Here is a 20,905-nt window from a genome sequence, read left to right on the forward strand (position 1 = left end):
AGAAACTGAGGCTGAGATAGGTAAGTGACTTGCTCAGTGCCTTACAGGGGTGGTCCTAGGGATGATTGAACTCAGATCTTCTTCACTTCAAGTCAAGCACTGTATCCACTATTTTTGGCTAGTTAATCTTTCATTAGTTGTCACTTATGTATTTACTGTAGGAACAGAAGAAGATAAAACGCAAGAATTGGCATCAGGAAGACCAGAGTTCGAATTTCGCCTCAGACATCTGCTACGTAATCACTTAATCAATTTCCTCTTTAGTAAAATGGGTAGATTTATTGAATTGTTGTGATGAATTAACATGTAAAGCATTTTGCCAATCTGAAAGAGCCCTATAAATGCTAGCTAATATTAATAGGGTTTATAACATTGAACTAGGACTTTTGGAAAAGCCGGTAATTGTAACTTGCACTTCCATAGACAAAAAGCACTATTTGTTTCCTGTAGAGAAGCACAAAGCAGGCGCTTATAAACGCTTGCTTTCCCGACTTAAATCCTCCCTTAGCGGACAGGGTAGAAGGTTCTGTCCCTACATGGCTCCGGATCGACCCGGAGAAAACCCGGCAGTAGATTTTCAGCGGAAGGACCGGACTTAGAATCCAAGCACCCCTCGAAGGGATGCTCCATCGCCTGTGGCACGCCTCCCCGCCCCCCCCCCACAAAGACTCAAATCAAGGACTACTCAGGGGACTATAAACCGCAATGGAAACCCGGCCGCTTGAAGGCTCAAAAGCCCCTCCTTCTCCTCCTGATCCCTCCTCTTCCTCTCGGGGCAGGCGCGAAAACCAGGACGCCGGGAGGCAGCTGCACGGCACTGGGTCGCGCCGGCGGGCGCACTGAGCATGCTCAGTAGCCGAGCGGGAGGGGGGTGCGGGCCCTTTTTTTTTTTTTTGGTCTCCAGTCTGAGGCCTCCTCTCCCCCCCTCCCCCACCTTCTTGCCCCCCCGATTTAGCCCCCCACCCCCACCCCAGCCGGAGAGCTGCCATGGCTGAGGTCCCGAGCGCGGCGCTGTCCCAGGCGGGTTGGTAAGTGGCTAGTATCGGCCGTCCCCGCCTCCCCCTGCTGCGGGCCGGGCCCGGGCCCGGGAGGCCGGCGAGGACTGGAGGGAGGGCCGGAGGGCGGGGGGAGTGCGCGTACCTGTGGGGTGGGGGTAGGAGCGGGGCTGGGGCTGGGGCAGGCCCCCCAAGGCCTTTCCTGCTGCCCCCCGCCTGGCTCGGCCCCGCCCCGGTTCCGGCCCGGCCCGACCCGACCCTGCCCCGGCGGCGCCACGCGGAATTCCTCTCCCCCAAACTCCCCAAACTGGCGGCCGCGGGTTCGAGGCCCAGGGTCGGCGCCCCGCTAGGCCTCTCCAGCCTTCTCGAGCCTGCCTGCCGGCCTCACGCTGCTTTCCAAGCTCGCTGTCCTTCTAAGCTCCGTCAACCTTATACCCCAGACACCCTACTCTTGGATACTCAGCGATCCCCGACTCCTGGCTGCTCCAGGACTCCCGACTCCTATCTTTGCATTGACGGCTCCCCATGCCCCCCTTTCCCTCCCCAGTCTTCTGACTAAAACATCAGCTGAAAGCCCACCTTCCTTGTAATGTTGTAATAGCCCTCCTGTCTTGTTTTGTACTTTGTAAATTGCATATTGATCCCCTCTTTAGAGTGAGAGCTCCCCGAGGGCAGGACCGGTTTTTGTGTCTTTGTATCCCCAGCGCATAGTTCGGCCAGTGTCTGGTAGCTAGGCGCTTAATAAATGCTTAATTGATGGTTCACGTGTGCTAGTGGGGAGAGTGCCTGGCCAGATGTGCCTGCCCCACCAATGACCCATCCTCCTGACAGCCTTTTTTATATTTGGGAACTAGCGTGCTGTTCTTGGAAGAATGGCTCAAGGTGGTGATCCATCATGCTAACTGAAAATTGGGGAGGAAAAGTAATTGGGTGGGAATCTGAAAGAGTCTTTGAAGTTACTCTGTCTCTTTTCGTTTAGTTTTAAACTAAGTGGCAGACGGCTGGCCTCTGCAACATAGACTTTAATTTATCAGGTGATATTTAAGACTTGTGCCAGGGAGGTCTTTTCTATAAAAGAATAGCTTGTTTTCTCCTAAACAAAAATCAGGTTTCATAGTAGAGCTATAGTATCTTAATAGCAATTAAAATGATGCAGGTAGAAATTCAACTTTTGACACATAATAAGCATGACTAACACAAGTATTGGCTAGGTTTGCTGAGGCTTTATTTTTGTGAAAAGATCATGTAGAATTGTCTGTCATTTTTTAAAGTTGTCATTCAAAAGATCCTGGATCATTAAATTTGAGTTGAGAAAGTTTACTGTTGTGTTTAGTTTATTTTTATTTATTTATTTTTGCTAATTTCTACTTTTAATGACAGTGAAAAAATTTCTAGTTTTAGCAATCAGAAGACTTGAAGCTATCTTTCATCCAGACACCTACTAGCTAGCTTCATGACCCTGAGAAATGACTTTGATCTAGGTGAGGCTTACTGACCTCATCTATAGAATAGGTATTGTAAAATAGGTATTATCTCCCTCTTCACACTTTCTAGAGTACTTTGATTGTATCTCTTTGTTACTGTCTCCCTTCTGTTCACTTTTGGTTTTGTGTTAACTTCTTGGGGTGTGTGTATAAACAATCACCTTCTTTGGAGAAAGCGAGAATGTTAGTTACTTTTTACCCTTGTATCCTCATTTTGCCAAGCACATCATCTTATTTGTAGTAGGTTTTAATATACCTTTAGTTTGAATTACATTGAATAGAAAGGTAGAGGAAAGGCATTTGAGGATGGAAAACACTGCACAAAGGTATGGCACTAGAAAAATTCAAGGTGTGTTCTGGAGACTAGTGAATCAACCAGTTTAGCTGGATTGCAGGGTTAGTGGATATTTTTAGATGGAAGGTATAAACTTGGCAAAGTTGTTTTTATTCAGAGAAACTGTATTTAGGAGACAAGTTTCTGTAGTCCTAACATCCAATAATGAACTTTAATTTTAGATGTCACAGTTTTAAAAAGAAGTATTTAAAATAGATGTCTGAGGTTCCTTCCAATATGAAAATTTTCTCTGGTTAAATACGGTTTGAAGCATTTTGTTAACCAGGCCTAAATTCATCTTTCACTTCAGAACCTTTAACACCATCATCATTACTTGAATTTGAATGAATTTGAGTCAAATCATGTTATTTGTAATTTGACTGTGATTATAATGCGTAGTCTCTTAATTTGGGTAATGATTATTGTTTAATACTAGCCAGCATTTTATGGGAATTTTTGCAGCATTTTGTAATTAATATCCCACTTTTGCTTAGTTCCTCACGATTAGCTAAATTATCATTTCATGGATTCTCTTATATCTCAAAAATTATATGCTAAGGTCACTTAAATGTGTAATCAAGGTAGGAGTTATCCAGGGAATGAATATGCAAGAGAATAAAGGATTTCCAGGAAATTGTGTTGATCCATATTACAGTTTTTGATCATGATTGAAATAAAATTTTAGATAACTAGTATATTCAGAAGGAAGCTGGGGCTGAATTGGGCAGAATTTTGTCCTTTTTTTTCTGGTGTTAATTTTATGCAACTGTGCTTTTTTCTTTTTCTTTTCTTTTTTAACCTGTTGTTGAAATAGTCAATTGGAAACCTTTCAAATCTCACATTCAGGAGACTAACTGAAAATGACTCTCTCTCTCTCTCTCTCTTTTTCTCTCTCTCTCTCTCTTTCTCTCTTTTTCTCTCTTTTTTAGAATTTACAATTCCAGAGGACCTAGCTGGCAGATTTCTCATCATGGCCATAGTGTAATACCTATCAGTCACTAACATTTACTAAGCCTTGTGTACCAGGTGAAGTGCTAAAATAGGCACCAAGAATGGTTTTTGGAGAGCAAAATTGTAAAAGAATATTGTCTGGAAAAATAGCATATTAAAGATTTGATTATATTTCAGCTGACCTGAAGAAATCAAATCAGACATTATCACTGGTTACTAAGGTTTTGCCATTAAAAAAAAATAGATATCTATATCTATATCTATATCTATATCTATATCTATATCTATATATATATATATCTATATATATATATATGAATAGCACACTGAAATGGGCAAAGAAAAGTTTTTTTTTTTAAACAGTTAACAAGGGAAAAGACAAGTTCCCTAGAACTCACAGTTAAATCAAAGAGAAGATGCCAGAAAGTAGGAGTACATCATTGACTGGCAGCTAAATCCATAAAGTTTAGCAGACTAACTCCAAAAGGGAGTTAGCAGGGGAAGGAGATTACATCTTTGATTAAACTTTAAAGGGATTTAGCACCCTAAAAGAATTAGCTGTAACAAGAAGAAAGAGCTATGATTGGGAATACCCATGGCAGGTTAGCTTACAATTAACCAGGAGGAAGAAGCCATCATAGGAGATACTATGCTGATGACACTATGAGGAGAGAGAGAGTACCATATAGTGCGTTTAGTCCTGAAGAGACTTTAAGGAAGATCTGCACCATAATTAGCTTTCTAATAAGGGAAACATAACGGCGGTTTAATGTCATGACTTGGCTTTCTGATTGGTAAATAAAGATGGGGGTTTCTAGAGGCCCCCACCTGGGGTAGAACTGTAATTGAAAGTCCCATTGAGCAAGAGACCTACTAAGAACAAAAGGCTTGCTTTAAAGCCTGAGATGATTCCGTGTGTGTCTTTCCCTGCTTGCCTCAGAGTATTATAACTTATCAGTGCTTCAGACTTTCTCTGCTAGAACCCAACTAGGAACTAGTATTATGTTAAGCTTGGGGATATTAAAAAGAAAATGAGAAACTCCTACAAATCCACCAGCCCCTGTACTCAAGGATTTAGAATTACTGTTTTAGTCGGGGAAGAACCAGTGAAAAGGTAAAGATATGGTAAGAAAACTGAAGAGGTAGGAAGAAAGGGCCAGGTTATAAAGAGCTTTAATTGTCAAATAGCGTACCTTATAAGTGATCTGGAAGGTAACAGGGACATTGGAGCTTTCGGAAAAGGCAGATGTCATGATCAGAATTGTCCTTTAGGAAGATTATTTTGGCACATCTGGGGAGAATGGACTAGCGTGGGGAGAGACTTGAGTTATAGAATTGGAAATTCCAATTAATTGGAAAGCCTTTGTAATAGCTAGGCTTCAGGTGATGACCTGAATAAGGGTTGTAGCTATCAGAATAGAGAGAAAGAGACTAATATGAGAGTTTTTGGGGAAAGTAGAAGCAATAAGATCTGACAGTTGGATATATGAGGTGAATGAAAGTGAGGAGTTGAGAATGACCAAATTTGTGGGCCTGAATGAGTGGAGGATATTGCTACTCTAGAGAGAGATAGGAAAATTCCAACAAGTGGGTGGGAAGGTTTGGAGGATGGAGAGAGATGAGTTTTGTTTTGTAGCTGATACATTTGAAAAGCTTTTTGGACTTCCTGATATCCAAGAGGCTGATGGAGATATAGTTCTAGCTTATCAAAGGTTATACTAAACTCTTCCAAAGATCCTGGAATCATCTACATAATCAAACCTATGGTAGTTACTGAGATCACTGAATAACTGCACAGAGTGAAATCTGGGCAAGGACATAGCTTTGAGGAACACTCTTAGAAGGTATGACATGGATGAACAATCGTAAAGGCCACTAAGGAATGAGTGATTGAATAATAGATAGGAGAATCTAGAGAATGGAAAATAACAGCTACTCTAGAATCAGGATAGGTTTCATGTGGTAGTTGACATCTTCCTAGTAAACTAGAAAAGCTTCTTGAGTGAAGCACCTGCTTTGTTTTTGCCCAGCAACTGCCTTACACATTGCATATAGATACCTATTCTATCTTATTCAATTTGTGTCCGACTTAAAATTACTTCTAGAATGTCCCTAACAAGTATTCATCTAACCTTTGACTAAAGATCCTTTCCATTTCCAATTGTAATTAGTAGAAAAATTTTCCTTATGTTGAACTGAACTTGGCCTCTCTGCAACTTTTCTCCATTGCTTCTGGTTTTATCCTTTGTATCTAAGCAAAATATTTTAATCCCACTTTTTGTACAGCTTTTCAAGTGCCTTAATTTTAAGAGACTTGCCTTTTTTTTTTTTTTTTTTTTTTTTTTTTTTTTTTTTTTTTTACCTCTTAAAACTTTCCGAACAAAAAACTTAACCTTTTTAGGTAACTTGATTTTCTTTGGCAGTCTGGGGAAGCTGTTAGACCTCAGAATGTTTATAAATGCATAAAGTAAATATACCGAATTATAGAAGAAATTGATTATAATGAAATAGTTATTAGAATTATTAGAAAAATTACACACAAATTCACACATTTTTGGCTAAGAATACTTCCCATAAATCAATTTTGAGACTCCTCAGCATGCTCATTGTCTTTTCCTGGACACTCCAGCTTATCAGTATCTTCTTAAAATGTAAATATCAAAGCATCCTCTGAGGTACTGAGAGAAAAGTTGAGTTGTCCAAGGTCACTTATTTTAAAAAATCATAGAACCAGGGACTTGAACTTGGATATTTTGACTTCAGATAACCTGCTTTTCCACTATTTCACAACTTCTCTTTCAAATTAATTAAAAAGAGTCTTGTTAGTCAACAAAACCCCCAAATTGGCCATATTTTCATAGCTTCTTACTAAAAAATGTTAATTGTTGTTAATAGGTGTTAAAATGGAAACACTTTTCAGGAAACATGTGTGACTTAATAACATTCTTGAAGAGGACCATGATCTCAAGGAGATGATGCCTTGACAAACAAGTGAATTGGTTTTAAGTGAGAGCGGGCTGTCCAGAGCCATCTGAGTCTAGTGGCAAGATATATAGATCAGGAAGTCTGGAGGTAGCCCTGCATGCAGTGGGAGACCTTGGCCTTTTTATAGCAATAAAAAGGGTAGCTATTATTTCTTTGGTATAGGTGACTTCTAGGTGAAGATTGTACCTACACCATGCTGATTTGTATCTTCTCTTTGATTTATAGTCTTAGAGAGTTTTTCAGATTTTCCTGGCTTTGAGGCTTGATTCTTTATCTGCTGTACCATTCTGTCTGATTTGAACAGAATGATAATTTTTTAAAATGAGGGAAAATTTTTTGAACACCTGAAGGTGATCTTGGCATTATCATTTAACTGTGCATTATCATTTAACTGTCTTGAGTTGTGTTCTCAAATAAAATGTTTATGTTCTGGTTTCCCTTTTCTCACACAGTTACCACTTTAGTTCAGGCCCTTATTACGATCCTCCCTTGATTTATTCCTAATTCCCAATCTCTTCCCAATTCCATTCTATCCACCATACCAACATGATCTTCAGAAAGTGCCAATTTGACCATGGCATAAATTCATAAATTCTAGTGGCTCCCCATAAGAATCAAGTATAAACTCCTTTGCCATTTATTGACTTGCACAATTTTACCTTATTACACATCATTCCCCTTCATGTGTACTACTTTTGGTCTAGTCAAACTGGTCTTCTTACTGTTTCTTTGATAAGGCACTACATTTCTTATTTTTGTATTTTTTTGTCTTTCATAGAATACATTCTTTCCTCACTTGGGCCTCTTAAAACCAGTTCCGTTCAAGATTCAGCTTGTTATCTACTATCTATGTGAAACATTTTCTCCAACTGCTAATGCCTTCTCCTGTTTCTATTTTGTCTATATCCATATAAGTACATAATACCTCTCCTGGCTGTTATAAGTCCCATTTGGGCAATGATATTTCTTTTTGTCTTTGTAATCTCCATTACTTACCTTGCTTTACTATAGAAGATTTTTTTTCTGTGATTTTAGTAAGATTGCCTGGATTCTTTTGGTATCAAAATAATGTGTTCTCTGACTTGAATCTGATTCCCATTTTTTCCTATTGACTTTTCCAGTGATTATATGTATTTAATCCTTGAAGTAAATTTCTAAGAAATTTGTGTTAAAGGAACTCCTTTTATGTGTGGATATATATTCATATATAGATGTCTACACATACACACACACACACACACATACACACACACACACATATCTATAGTATGTATGTATCTACTATGTGTACTAAGTTGTATGTTCTGTATTTTAAAATAGGACCAGTAACAGTGATGTATTGGATTTAAGTGGGGCAGAGTTGTAGTGATCAATCTCACTCTTTTTCTGACTGTCTCTCTCTCCTTCTTTTTTTATACACACACACACACACACACACACACACACACACAGAGACACATGTATTTATTTGTACCTATGATTTAATTGATATGAGAAACTTCCAATTTAGAAATAGCAACTCCCTCTGATGATACAGATAAGTAGCTTGTTTGTAACTTAGTGTCTTAGAAACAGTGCTTGGGATATTAAAAATTTCATTGACTTCTCCATGATCATACAGCTAGTACAAGCTAAAGGCATGACTGAAATCAAGGTCTTCATGATTTCATAGGGCCTGTAGTCTTATCTATTATCTCACTTTTTATTTAAAGGTAAATTTTCTATTCATCATCATTTCTCTAAAAGAAAAAAAATTCTTTAAACCTTAACATTTTAAAGATTTTTGTCTGTAGTGAAAGGTCAAAGCTTTAAATTTTATTTTAAATTGAAAAAGATCAATTTGGTGGCTCATAGAATTCCATAACTTCAGAATTGGAACAGCTTTATACTCACATGAACAGTAAAGAATATAGTTTAATAATTCTGTATTCATATATAAGGCTCTTAATTCTGTGTAAATTGAATTTTTTTGTTTTATAAATATAATTTTTGTGGTAGGTACTTTAATGGTAATGTCAAACATTTGATTGAATCCAATTTTATGTGATGAGTCTCTTGAAACTATTTCTAAGAGAAAAATTTGGGGTTTTCATAGTTGCAGAATTTGGAAGCATCAAATAAAGTTGAACCTTTAAAGTACATTTATTAAGCATGTGTTTTGTTTAGGCATAAATGAAAACTTAGCAAAAAAAAAATATAGAAAAAAGATGTTCTTATGCCCAAAGGGCTATCAAACTGTCTATATACCCTTTGATCTTGCAGTGTCTCTACTGGGTTTATATCCTGTAGTGGCAAGGAACTGGAAACTGAGTGAGTGGCTGAATAAGTTATGGTATATGAGTGTTATGGAATATTATTGTTCTATAAGAAATGGTGAGCAGGATAATTTCAGAAAGGCCTGGAAAGACTTACATGAACTGATGCTAAGTAAAATGAATAAAATCAAGAGAACATTGTACACAGAAAACAACAAGATTATGCAATGATCAGTTCTGATGGATGTGACTCTTTTCAACAGTGTGGTGATTCAGGCCAATTCTAGTGGATTTTTGATGGAGAGAGCTATCTGCATACAGAAAGAGGTTTATGGGGACTGAATGTATTTTTAATCAATCAGTAAGTGAAAGATTGAATGTAGTTTCATTATACATGCAACATATTTTTACTTTTTTATTGTTGTTTGCTAGCTTTTTGTTTTTTCTCATTAATTGAGGAAATATGTGTAGAAGTATCACACATATTTAACATATATTGGATTACTTGTCTGGGGAGAGGGGAAAGAAGGGAGAAAAATTTGGAACACAAGATTTTACAAGGGTGAATGTTGAAAACTCTTTGTAAATAGTTTGAAAATTAAAAAAAGCTTTTATTTTTAAAAAAAAAAGAAAAATATTCCTTGGAACATCTTTTGGTCATTTTTGACTAAATGATGATCTCCAAACTTTTTAGACTACATATTTATCAGTAAAATTTTTTTGAGGACACAACCCTGACATGTGTATATTTATTTGTAAATTATCATATATATAATAATAATGTGATATAAATAATATATAATAATATAATTATGAAGAAGAAATTTAAAAGGATTAGGTAAAGGTAAAGGTAAAGGAAACAATATAAAATTTAAAAAAGTTATTAGTAATCTAAAAATCTTTTTGCTTGAGTAATATGAATGGATGTTTAGGGTTTTGTTTTGTTTTTAATAGAAAATCTGTCCTGGAGAATAACGCTGACTTGTAAAAAATATTTGGCAATGATTAATTATTTTATCACCAGAACCATTTAGTGAATTTATTTTTTTAAAGATACTTTAAAAATAAAAGGTACCCAATCTAGCAAAGAAATAATGGGTCATCACAGTCAGTGAATCAACAGATATCATGTTTCTCTGTGGGTAAATAAATATTTTTCATATATGTTGTGGGAATAGTAAACAAAAGTAAATTATCTCAGACAAACTCAAAACAAAGTTTTCAGTATAGATCTATATTTCTGTATGTGATTCTACTTAAAACAGAAGAAAAGTCATACCTTTATTTCTTATCTGTTTCAATATTTTATTTGTTTTTGTTTCAGCAAGAGTAACAACAAGTAATTAGTTGAGTTGTACTGTAGAATGGGAAGGGAGTGGTTAGGTCAACTTGTAGGACTTTGAATGACCTATGGGACATTCTTATTTGATCTGAAAAATATGGGGAGTCATTGGAGTTTATTGAGTTAGGGAGTGGGGATGGAGGTGGGATGAGGTGGTGTGACAATCAGACCAGGACTTTAAGAAAATCACTTTGGCAGATATGTGGAGAATGAATGGGTTTGGGGAAGCTCTGAAGGCAAGGAAATGATTGTAAAAGAATGATGGTCTAAATTTATGTATGGGCTGTATAAATGGAGAGAAGATAAATGTGAGAGATGTGTGGAGTTAGAAATGACAAGATATGAGTATTGATTTAATATATAATATATCTAATTTCATACATTGATAGTTTATATATATATAAAAAAGTGAAAAATTGAGGATGGCATGGAGGTCATGAACTTATGTGCCCAGAAGACTAGTGCCTTCAAAAGAAACACAGAAATTCCCAAGAGGAAGAATGGATTGGAATGGGGGAAGATAATGAAATAAGATTTGTTATACAATTGTCCATGCTTGTCCATTCCTACCCAGAAAGAAAAGGAAAAAGGAGGAGCAAAAAATGGAGCTCCTAATCACCTTTCTATGAGGCACATATTGTCATCTGAGGAACAAGGTAGGGTGTTTTGGATAGAGGCAGGGAGATCTTTCCTGTGACATTTCAGCAGCTACTGTTATGGGTACCTGGTTTGGGAAGAGGTAATAACTACTCTGATGGGTTGGTTCACAGAAGAATTGGAAACTTGCGCATTTTTAAAGATGACAGGTGAAGGAAAAATGTGGTTGTTTTGGAGACGATTCCTACATAATTTGTTATTGCTGGGAGGTTGAAATTCTACCCAAGTGCCTCCTTTCTGAATGATTATCATACATTTCATTGGGTCATGCTACATTTCCTTTTATGACCACCTAATTTAAAAAAAAAAATCTGTTTGGTTTGAGAGAGGCCCTGAATCATCATTATCTTCCCTCTCCATTCACTTCCCTACCTCTAAGTTTTGGGAAACCATTTTAACATTTTAGAATGACAAAGCTAACAGTTGATCCCTAGTCAAGTCCTGTTAACAGAGAAGCACAACTTCTGTAGACCCTGGAAATTGCTTTGCGAAACCAACAAAGTAATATTGCCCTTGTGTTTACTTATATTGCCTCTTTTATTCTAGTCCTTACCTTGTTGAATAAAGATTGATATATTGGTCAAACATAAGTCTTTTAATAAATAATGCCTATTTGTCTTATTCCTAGACTTTTGTTTTTTAAAAATTAAAAACATTTTATTGACAAATTTTGTATTTATACTAAGTTATGAATCATCACATTTTTATTATTTAGAATTCTAGAGTATTTTTCATGACCATTTTCGCTTAAATGTTATTGATACTCTGTTTTTCTTTTTTTTAATCTATGCAAAATAGATCATGTGGTAATGGATACTCAGGATTTCTGTGTATATGTGTACAGGAGTTGGGACCAGGGAATGGATCCTTTATGTGACATCTTCCTATTTAGATATATTTTTCTATACAAAATATATAATCAGCAACTGTCACATTGGTTTATATGGTTTGTGTCACTGCGATGTCTACAGGTAATAAGCCTTACTGACCTCTTGGCTTACATTGTAAGTTGTATACTTTGTTTCCTGTATTATCATTGTAAATTGCTAAAAATTATAAAACATTTTGTTAGACCCTATAAGTTTCAGTTCTTGATATGTTGCTTACAGTGATTTTAGGTGAATAACTTTTTTTATTCTTTTAAAAATTATTAAAGCTTTTTATTTTCAAAACATATGCATGGATAATTTTTCAACATTGATCCTTGCATAGCTTTGTGTTCCAAATTTTCCTCTCCTTCCTCTCACCCCCTCCCCTAGATGGCAAGTAATTTAATATATATTATACGTGTTAAAATATATGTTAAATCCAATATATGTAAACATATTTGTACATTATCTTGCTGCACAAGAAAGATCAGATCAAAAAAGAAATAAAATGAATAACAAAACAAAATGCAAACGAACAACAAAAACAATGAGAATGTTCCGATCCACACTTAGTTCCCTCAGTCCTCTCTCTGGATGTAGATGGCTCTCTTTATCACAAGATCATTGGACCTGGCCTCAATTATTACATTGTCGAAGAAAGCTATGTCCATCAAAATTGATCATTGTATAATCTTGTTGTTGCCATGTATAATGATCTCCTGGTTCTGCTCATTTCATTCAGCATCAGTTCCTCTAAGTTTCTCCAGGCCTCTCTGTACTCATCCTGCTGGTTGTTTCTTACTGAACAATAATATTCCATATTATTTATATACTACAATTTATTCAGCCATTCTCCAACTGATGGGCATCCACTCAGTTTCTAGTTTCTTGCCACGAAATGGACTGCCCTAAACATTTTTGCACATGTGGGTTAGGGTTCAAATTCTGTCTATTTACCTATCATTTTGAATGTCAGCAAGTCACTTAACTTCTGTGCCTGACTTTATTTGTAAAATGAGAGGAATGAACTTGATGGTCTCCAAGGTCTCTTCTAGCTCTTAATCTGTAATTTTGTAAAGAAGTATAGTTTTGATAGCATGTTCCTATAATTGTCATTAAGTATGCATTCTGGAGTACATTTTCTTTTTGTTCTTCAGTCTCTGCTTATGCCTCATTGTGATGTGGAAATAATCCTGGTTCTTAAATGTTATTAGTAGAGTGAGAACTCTGCAAGTTGGTATAAACTGGAGCTTTGTCATATATATATGTTTTCTGAGAATTATCTTAGCTAGGTTTGGAAAGATTCATCATGTAGTTAAAATGATGTAAGTTGATGCCACTAAATGAAATTCATCTACTAAGGTATATAGGAGTTTGTGTTCTATATCACTTGAGATAATGTCCAAACTAAAATCATGTATCAGTTGAAGTTGAAGACAGGTTAAGTGATATAGAACTTTAATGTTGGCAAAGTGTATTATTAACTTATTTTGCCCCTCAGCAATCCTGGGAGAGAAGATGGGTGCTATTATTATTCCCATTTTACAGATGAGGAAACTGAACTAGACAGATGTTACGTGACTTGCTTGTAGTCTCATAGCCATTAAGTTTCTAAGGTTATCCTTGGGTCTTTCTGATTTTGAGTCTGGCACTTTCTTCACTGTGCCACACCTGTCTGTATCTGGTCAGAGGGTCATAAATATAGTGCCAGAAGATATCTCAGAGACCATCTAGTCCAATATCTTTATTTTACAGATGAGGATCCTGAGGCTTAGGGAGGTAAAGTGACTTGTTTAAGGTCTCATCTAGAGTAAACATGAGATTTGTATGCAGGTCTTCTTACTCCAGAGTAAGTACTCCTACCACTGTGCTGCCCTTTCTATGTATGTTTGTCTTTCTGTATTTGAGAAATGGATAATGAATGTTTATGTTCTAAAATCACTAGAACTATAGTGAGTAATGTATATCTACCAAAGGAATATTTTCCATTTTGACCTTAAGTTAACATTTTGCAGTGACAACAATTAAAAAGAACGTTTCAATTACTGATTAAACTATCATAACTTGCTTTTAATACTTTTATGATTATATAATTTTAATATAATTACTTACATAAAGAAGTCTTACTTATAGAATTGGCTATTCCATTTTCTTTATCTCTTAAAAAAAGTCTTGTCAAGTGACTAGAAAGGGGTCACAGTTGAAAATGCTGTCATGACAAGTTTTTTTTTTTTTTTTTTTTTTGAGAGCTTTTAACCATGCAGAAGTTTTGAAAGGAAAAGGAAAGATTTATGTTAGATATTAGAAAAGGTGAGTTCTCTATAAAGAATTATTGCAGTGTTGTACAATTTTTCATGTGCTTTCAAAAAGGAGGGCAAAAACTACCTTTTCCATCTGTAGAAGCTTTTTTCTTTCTTTCTTTTTCTGAGGAACTGAAGGATTGCTTGAATTGGTTTTCTTAGATATCTCAAAATCTTTAACTGACAGATTTTTTACTCTGGCCTAGAATTTAAGCAACAAACTTAGTTCACTAAAATAGTTTGTCCAGTCTTCAGTACCACAGAATTAAAGTCATTGACACTGAATTTGTACTTTTTCATACTGGTTCTTTTTCAGTCTGGAGATACCTGGTTTATCTGAAAATGAATTTTGAAATTGCAGGAAAAATACTAGTATTGGTTTGTTTTTCTTGAATAGTCATAGATTGGCCTAAGGAATAAGAAGGGAATATCTTAATTATATGAATTCTTTTGATTTTTATTATATTCTAATGCAGTTTTTTGATAGCTGAAACAATATTTATAAAAGGGAACTGCTAATAAAACTTAGGTGACTTGTGATAATAGCTAGACTACTAGTTAGTTTTACCTTCATTCCTTAGTAATCATCAGTTAATTTATTTGGTTTAGAGTAAATTGCTAATGAAACCCAAGGTTTTAGTGTATTAACTAATATTACAATGTTTTAATAATATCACTGATATCTCTTACAGAATATGAGAGAACTGTTACATTTGTACTTCACCAGTCTTCCTTCTGATGCACTTTATGATTTCATTTTTTTGTTCTGAATTAAACTAATTTTTCAGAACTAATGATAGAAGATTCATTTGTGCCATTATCATGTAGGCTTAACATTACTTAACATGGTTTGAATTTTCTTCTGCTTCAGCATGTTTTCTTTGGTTATGAAATTGAGTCAGACTCTTGGAGGGCTTTTCTTATAGTTTATTTTTCCCCAAAAAAAGTAACTTCATGTGCAAATTGAATTGTTTGGAATTATTTGTGCTGTTTCAAGCAAAAGAAGAAATTAAAACATATACAACTATAGTTTTGTCTATATCTGAATGAACAACTAGATAAGTCTTTACCTCAGATCAGTGCTAAAATTGTGCTTTGTAACTCTGAAATTTATGTATTTTGCATAATGAAATATTACGTATGTGAAAAAGTGGGAAATGAAGTTTTGGATAGGGAACTAGTCTAAGAAACAAGGATGCCAAAGTTCAAGTCTTGTCTCTGACATGTTGGCTATGGAACCAACTAAGTTTCAGGCAGATGCTGCCGATCTGCATTGGTAAGGTGTTAATTTATTTCTACCTTCTAATACTAATTAAATTACAAGTGCAATACAAAAAATATGGAGATTGAGGAGGCAGAATAACTCTGAAAATAGGAATAATAATAATAGCAGCTAGTATTTATATTTAAGGGTTGCATAGTAAACTTTCTCTGTCCAGTGATCATCCCTTACTGACTTCATGGTTCTCAAATCTGTCCCTTTGTTACCACTCACATAGCCTCTATCTTTAGATTAGGTCCCATTAACTCTTTCCCAGATTGTTGCAGTAGCCTCCTGATTGGTCGGTTTGTTTTAATCATACATAACTTCAAGTTGATGGTTTTAGAACATTGATTTGACCATGTCAGCCCATCTCAAATTTAAAAAAAAAAAATCTCTGTGCCCTTTTTGGGTAAAATATCTACTCAGCTTGGCATTTAAAGCCCTTGACAATCTGTCTACCATTTGCTTTGCAGACCTACTTCATGTCATTTCGATTCACACAACTTCTGCTAAAGTCCATTTGGACTTTTCTAGCTATTTTCTTTAACCAATGATACTTCTCCCATCTCCATGCCTTTGCAAAAGAATCATCAATGTCTGGCATGTTAACTTTAAAAAATCCTCAGCTTCCTTCAAGCACAGTTCAGGTGCTGCTTCTTCCATGCCATCTTTACTTCATTGCTCCCCCAGTTACTAGCAATTTTTTCTTCTTGCAGTTATTTTATATATGCCTTATATTTACTTGTGTTTGTGTTGTATTCCTCAGTAGAATTGGATCTTTTTTGTTTTATTCTTCTCAGTGTTGTGTAGAGTGCCATATTTCATTGTAGATGCTTAAACCTTTTTTTAAATCCTCCTCCCCCCCAAAAAGATTTTTTTAAAATAAAAGTTTGTTGAATTAAATTATCTGAGCTACCAGCATTCTTAATGAAAAGTTATTCTACAAAAAAAAAAAATCATGACACACAGTAGGACTATTGAAAAATTTTTGTGAGTTCAGTGTATGGATCCATTTATTCAGCATAACTTGGTTCAGTTGAAAGGTTTATGATTTAAAAAAAATTAAATACAGTTATTTGGATAGATAACTTTTATATTTTGGTCTTGAACGTGGATGGAATCATAACATTGGTGATATATGGATGAGTACCTTTGTATAATGTATTTATATTTGTCAGTTATACCTAATTGAAAAATTGAGGTTATATCAAATGCCCATGTTATGTCTATGTCTATCAGAGAACTTCTTAAAACAACCCTAAAACTTCTATTTTTTTTTCTCATAACTATTGAAATGTGTGGGACTGATCTACACATTAGTAAATCCTTAGTATTTGACAGGGCTGCTTCACTGATTTCAGTGGAAACTTTCAGTCAGTTTTAGAGTTGTTAGATGTTTTGGAAATGCTCCATTGATTTTAATGGAACTTTTCTATTAAATCTGGAGGCTGATAAGATAGAAATCCTTCATTGGCTCCTCTTCAGTATTTCTGTCACACCTGACCAACTATTCGATTCTGTAGAAAACTTATAGCAACAGACAAATTTGTTATATTAACACTAAGTCCAATGAACAATAGCAGAAATTCATTTGAAGAAAACCTAAGTTTAGACCAAATTTAGTTTACCAATATTTTCTTAGGTTGGGAATCACATTTAGTTAGCTATTAATCTATTAATTAATAGATTTAGTTATCAAAGTTATAATTTAATTTTTTATTTAGAATATAACCCTACTTTGTTATACTAATATCTTTATTCTTAAATAATATAATTATGTTTTAGAAAACATAATATTTGTTGAATCATACTGGTTTTTTTGGAACATATTTCCTTGTAAATTAAACTTTATTGCAAATAAGTGCTTTCAGGATAGCAGTGTAGCATTATTATAATAAATCAGGAAAATATTCCAGTCCCATCATTTATTCATATACAGTTCAGTTTTTAATAATAACTAACACTTATTTAATACTTTTAAGTTTGCAAAGCATATTATGTAATATTATTTCATTTGACCTTTACAACAACCTGGAGAATTAAATCTATTATTATGCCCATTTTACAGATGAGGAAACAGACTCAGAGAAATTGATACTCAAGGTTACAGCTAGTAAGTGTCAGAGGGGGGGAATTGAACTTGTGTTTTCTTGATTCTAAATTATAAGGACAGTTAAATCAATAACCATAATGAATGTGCCTCAGTGAGGTTGTGGCATAAATATTTCCTATACCCTAAAGTTATTTTCAGTAGAGGGACAATGTTTCTTGAAGGGCATGGGTTTTTGTTTGTTTTTTAATAGAAACGTAAATATAGAATCCAAATTATTTTAAATGTTATACACATTTAAGTCATCCTTATTGTGGTGTGGAAGTAGCCTTGAGTTCATTCAGACCATTCCAGTGAAATAGAATAGTTGACATATCCTATTAATCTGGAAAGGCTTTAATATTAGCCTATGAATATACTAACAGCCTAATGAAGTTTAGAGAGGTTTCTCCTTAGAAGATTGATCATTAAATGATGAACTTTTTTTGATTAGGGCGTGGAGGTTTGGTAGTCTTTCTGCAGTGGAAGGGAAATTATCCATGATGTTAAAATCACATATCTTTTGAACTTTTGAAATTAGTTCATAAAACTATGGAACCTTAGAGTTGGAAGAAAGAGTAGGAATACCGTGGGATTTTGTGACAGGAAGAAAAGATGGATTAATCACATAGCAAGAACAAAGGGTAACACAGGTAGACAGCCATGGTACTCCTTAGCATCTCCCTGTTGGAAGAAATTGAAGACTGTCAGCATATTGAATGAACTGTCTCCACTATGCTGTACTTTTGAGAGAACATAAGACAGGAGTTGATAGAAATAAGTGCACATGGATGGGTTACAAGCAGCATTGGTGGAGGGAAATCCCAAAATGATGAGATCATAGATTTACTTTAATATTTGAGAGTTAGAAGAGACTCCAGAAATCATCAGTTACTTAATAAACAGTTTTGTAATTTGATTTTTTTCTGGGTTCATAATTTTTTTTTAATTTTTAACACCCCCTTCACCCTTTTAATAAGCAGGAAAAACATTCTATTAAATGTATAGTTAAGGAAACAAATTCCCACATTGGCCATGTTTTCCTCCCAATTCTCCTCCCTACCCCCATCCTAAATAAGACTCAGACTGCCCTTTGAATCTATCTGCTCATTATTGGAGGGGACAGAGAGATTTCATCTTTAGACCTCTGAAATTCTAGTTGGTGATTATATAACTTAAACATTCCAAGTTTTTTAAAGTTGTTTGTCTTTACAATAATGTTATTATATGACATAAAAACATACCTATTTTAATCTTATCTTGGTATAAGATGTGAGATGTTGTTCTATGCCTAGTTTTTGTCATATAATTTTCTAATTTTTGAGGAATTTTTGTTAAGTAGTTATTTTTCATCCCAGAAGTTCAAGTCTTGGTTTATCAAACAGTAGATGACTATCATTGACTACTGTGTCTCATGTACCTAACCCATTGCACTGTTCAACCACTGTTTCTTAGCCAATACCAGATAGTTTTAATGGATGCTACTTTGTAATGTAGTTTTAGATCTGGTACAGCTAAATCACCTAACTTTGCATTTTTTTCTTCCATGAATGCCCCTGATATTCTCAATCTTTTATTCTTTTAGATGAATTTTGTTATTTTTTCTAGCTCTATTTTTTTTTCTTTTTGGTAATTTGATTGTTATGGCACTGAATAAGTAGATTAATTTAGATAGAATTGTTATTTTTATCATATTAGTTTGGATAACCCATGAGCAATTGATATTTTTTCAGTTGTTTAGGTCTGGCTTGATTTGTGTGAAGTGTTTTGTAATTGTGTTCATATAGTTCTTGGGTTTGTTTTGGAAAGGAAATTCTTTAATATTTTATATTGTCTCTAGTAATCTTAAATGGAATGTCTCTATTTCTTACTGCTGGACTAGGTTGGTAATATATAGAGATGCTAATGATTTTTGTGGGTTTATTTTAGATTCTGCAGCTTTGCTGATAAAGTTGTTAATTATTTCAATTAGCTTTTAAATTGATTCTCTAGGAGGCTTTTAAGTACATCATATCATTTTCAAATAGAAATAGTTTTTTTTTTTCCTCATTGCCTAGGCTAATGCTTCAATTCTTTTTCTTTTCTTATTGCTAATGCTAACCTTTCTAGTACAATATGTAATAATAGTGATCTTAATGGACATCCTAGTTTTGTTCTGATCTTATTGGGAAGGCTTCTAGCTTATCCTCATTGCATGTAATACCTACTGATGATTTTAAGCAGATATTACTTATCATTTAAGGAAAACTCCCTTTTTTCTTATGTTCTCTAGTGTTTTTAATAGGAATTGAATGATGTATTTATGATGTATTTCAGCATCTGTTGATAATGATATCATGATCATATTACTTTTATAAGTTTTTTTATTGATGTGATTATGTTGATAGTTTTCCTAATATTGAACCATCTCTACATTTCTGGTGTAAATCCCACCTGATCATATTGTATTGTCCTAGTAATTAATTACTGTAATCTTTTATCGATTATTTTCTTTAAATTTTTTGCATCAATATTCATTAGAGAAATTGGTTTATAATTTTTTTTCTCTTTTGGCACTTCCTAGTTTAGTTATCAGCATCATATTTGCATCAAAAGAAGAATTTGTTAGGAACCTTTCCAAATCTATTTTTCCAAATAGTTTATATAGTATGGAATTAATTGTCCTGTAAATGTTTGGTAGAATTCACTTGTAAATCCATCTGGATCTGCAGACTTTTTCTTAGGGAATTCATTGATGGCTTGTTCAATTTCTTTTTTATAAATGGAGCTATTTAAGTATTTTATTTCTTCTTTTAATCTGGACAGTTTATATTTTTGGTAAGTATTCATTTATTTCACTTAATTTGCCAAATTTATTGGCATGCAATTGGGCAAAATAGCTCCTATTTACTGTTTTAATGTCCCCTTTATTCCCCCTTTTCATTTTTAATATTGGTAATTTGGTTTTCTCTTCTCTTTTTAAAAATCAAAATAACCAAAGGTTTTTCTATTTTATTGGTTTTTTTTCCCCCACAAACTAGCCCTTAGTTTTATTTATTAATTCAATTGTTTCCTTACTTCCAGTTTTCTTAATTTCTCCTTTGATTTACAATTTTTAATTTGGTATTAATTAGAGATTTTTAATTTGTTCCTTTTCTAGCTTTTTTAGTTGGATGCCCAAATCATTGATCTGTTCTTTCTTTATTTTATTCATGTTAGCATTTAGGGATGTAAAATTTCCCTTAAGTACTGCTTTGGCTGCATCCCATAAATTTAGGTATGGTGTCTCTCTATTATCATTCTCATTGATGAAATTATTTATTGTTTCTTTGATTTGTTTTTTTACCTGTTCTTTTTTAGGATTAAATTATTTAGTTTACAATTAGTTTTTAATCTCTCCA

The 20,905-nt window shown here is 34.4% G+C and overlaps 1 protein-coding gene across 1 annotated transcript in view; it reads left to right on the forward strand.

The window, feature by feature from the left end:
• Nucleotides 1-771: 771 nt before the first annotated feature.
• TDRD3 (tudor domain containing 3) overlaps nt 772-20,905 on the forward strand; it is a 169,413-nt gene continuing 149,279 nt past the window's right edge. Inside the window, exon 1 of the mRNA XM_051983892.1 lies at nt 772-1,028. Within this exon, the coding sequence (XP_051839852.1) occupies nt 988-1,028 (41 nt within the window). The 5' untranslated portion in view covers nt 772-987. The remainder of the gene's footprint in view (nt 1,029-20,905) is intronic.

Source organism: Antechinus flavipes, chromosome 3 (assembly GCF_016432865.1).
Source record: "Antechinus flavipes isolate AdamAnt ecotype Samford, QLD, Australia chromosome 3, AdamAnt_v2, whole genome shotgun sequence".
In the NCBI taxonomy this organism is placed as follows: Eukaryota; Metazoa; Chordata; class Mammalia; order Dasyuromorphia; family Dasyuridae; genus Antechinus; species Antechinus flavipes.